Source organism: Octopus bimaculoides, chromosome 7 (assembly GCF_001194135.2).
Source record: "Octopus bimaculoides isolate UCB-OBI-ISO-001 chromosome 7, ASM119413v2, whole genome shotgun sequence".
NCBI classification, from domain to species: Eukaryota; Metazoa; Mollusca; class Cephalopoda; order Octopoda; family Octopodidae; genus Octopus; species Octopus bimaculoides.
This window is the reverse complement of record NC_068987.1, coordinates 38,817,306-38,819,270: the sequence shown is the minus strand read 5'-3', so window position 1 is coordinate 38,819,270 and position 1,965 is coordinate 38,817,306. Positions and strand designations below refer to the sequence as shown.

The 1,965-nt window shown below is 32.9% G+C and overlaps 1 protein-coding gene across 1 annotated transcript in view; it reads left to right on the top strand.

Annotated features, from left to right (window-relative positions):
- Positions 1-1,965, top strand: part of LOC106876157 (uncharacterized) — a 183,111-nt gene that overhangs the window by 42,728 nt on the left and 138,418 nt on the right. Inside the window, exons 25-27 of the mRNA XM_052969507.1 lie at positions 484-657; positions 1,026-1,199; positions 1,699-1,872. Coding sequence (XP_052825467.1) covers positions 484-657; positions 1,026-1,199; positions 1,699-1,872 — 522 coding nt within the window. The remainder of the gene's footprint in view (positions 1-483; positions 658-1,025; positions 1,200-1,698; positions 1,873-1,965) is intronic.

Genomic DNA, 1,965 nt, shown 5'->3' with positions numbered 1-1,965 from the left:
TGATAGGTGTCCTGCTCCCTCTTCGTTCGTCACGCTTGTCCGGCCATTTTTAAACTTCTCGATCCACTCATACACACTTCTACGCGGTAGTGTACTGTCCCCGTATTGTGCTAAAAGCCTCCGATGAATTTCAACACCTGACACACCTTCCCACCAGAGAAATCGGATCACTGCTCTTCGTTCTTTTTTTGGTGAGCATTGCTAGTGAAGCGGCCACTGTAAAGCCAGAAAGACAAATGGCGCGATGAGGCTCAAACTTCGATCACACGATCACAATACTACCAACTATAAGCACGCATGCACAGAAGGCAGTGTGATCATATTAAAGATGTTATGGTGAAAGTGCGGGTAACTTTTGACTTCCCCTCATATGTATGTATTTGATACACAAAAATACAAAATGTGTGTATGTGCGCACGCGTATGAGTGTGAGATATTTCTAAACAACATTTCTTTATTAAATAATCATTTTGTGACTATCAGATTCTAAATCTCCTGACGCACTACGTGCCTGGCTGAAAGACGCTTCTAGACAGAAAGACGTTCAAGAATTGGTAAAAGCTATTAATAAGAGTGAAAAGGCCAAGTTTCCTGAGATTTCTTTTACTCTTCGTAAAGCCAGGCGTGTTCTGCAAAGTTTAGGTGGACATAGTGAAGGTTAGCGGTTTCATGTCTATCTACATGTCTTTAATAACCAGCATCTTTATCAGTTAAATTCAAATTATAGAATGTTAATTAAATTACAAAAAGAATCTTTAAATGACATCACGAAGTACGTAAATGACATTATAATGTGTAAGAAAGTCAATTCTCATCATGTTCAATTAAAATTGAAACGTCATAAAAAAGTGGGCGAATGATTTTATAAGGATGATAATTCTATCAAAATGTAGTCCTATTTATATAACTAAATATTGGAATTTGAAAAACGTTCGGACATTTTATAAAGAACATATGAGATTTTAAATAATTAGTGCAATCAGTAAACTAAAACACTTTATAAATTATTTTAATTTGGTTATTAGATGCTAAGACTACAGAGAACCTTTTGGAAAAACTAAGAAATGCAATTAAAGAGAAAGATGTCGTAAAGTTAGAAAAAACAATTAATGACTGCGTGTCAGCTGGTATACCAGAACTTGATTCAGATATACAAGAAGCCCGAGACTTTCTCATCATATTACAAGGTGGTGCAGGAGGTTAGAATTATAATTTTTTGTCAATGAAGTATTAATATGAAAATTATTATCAAATATGTGAATTAAGCATTAAAAAATATTATTTCATATAAAAAATATTTCCTATGCAAATTATTATGGAAATAAAATTATTTTTCAATTTCAATATTTCAATTTCAATTTTCCTTAAAGGTAAGATGTAGAGTTGATAGTTTAAATAACATTATTCTTCTTTTTTCTAAAACTAATGTTAACAATTTTAGCTTGATCTTTTATAATAATTATCTCTCAGTCGAACTGGTATAAGAAACTACAAATAGGCAATACTACATAATTTTGAAATATCTATAGTTTAAAGCGAAAATATGAAGTTTCTTCTTAAAATTTAATATTTCTATTTGATACGAAATACGACACTTCTCTACTGTGATTAATATTTCGAAAGTTTATCTGACGAAAAATAAAAGAATACTATATGATATATTTCACAATATTCCAATTCTCTGAACATTTTTAACAGGTTTCAAAAGCCCTCATATATTGCGAGAAGAAATGAAGCAAGCACGTCAAAAACAAGACAAAGAAGCTTTAGAAATAGTGATTAAGGAATGTGAAGCTGCCGGATACCCGGAACTAAGCTTCGACCTGCAAAAAACAAAATACACGTTACGGTCTGTTACTGGTGGTCGTGAAGGTTAGACTTTGCAATAAATTTCATAACAAATCTTAATCAAAATACCAGAGAGAAAGAGAGAGAGAGAGGAGGGGGGGACAAGGAGGGGGGGGT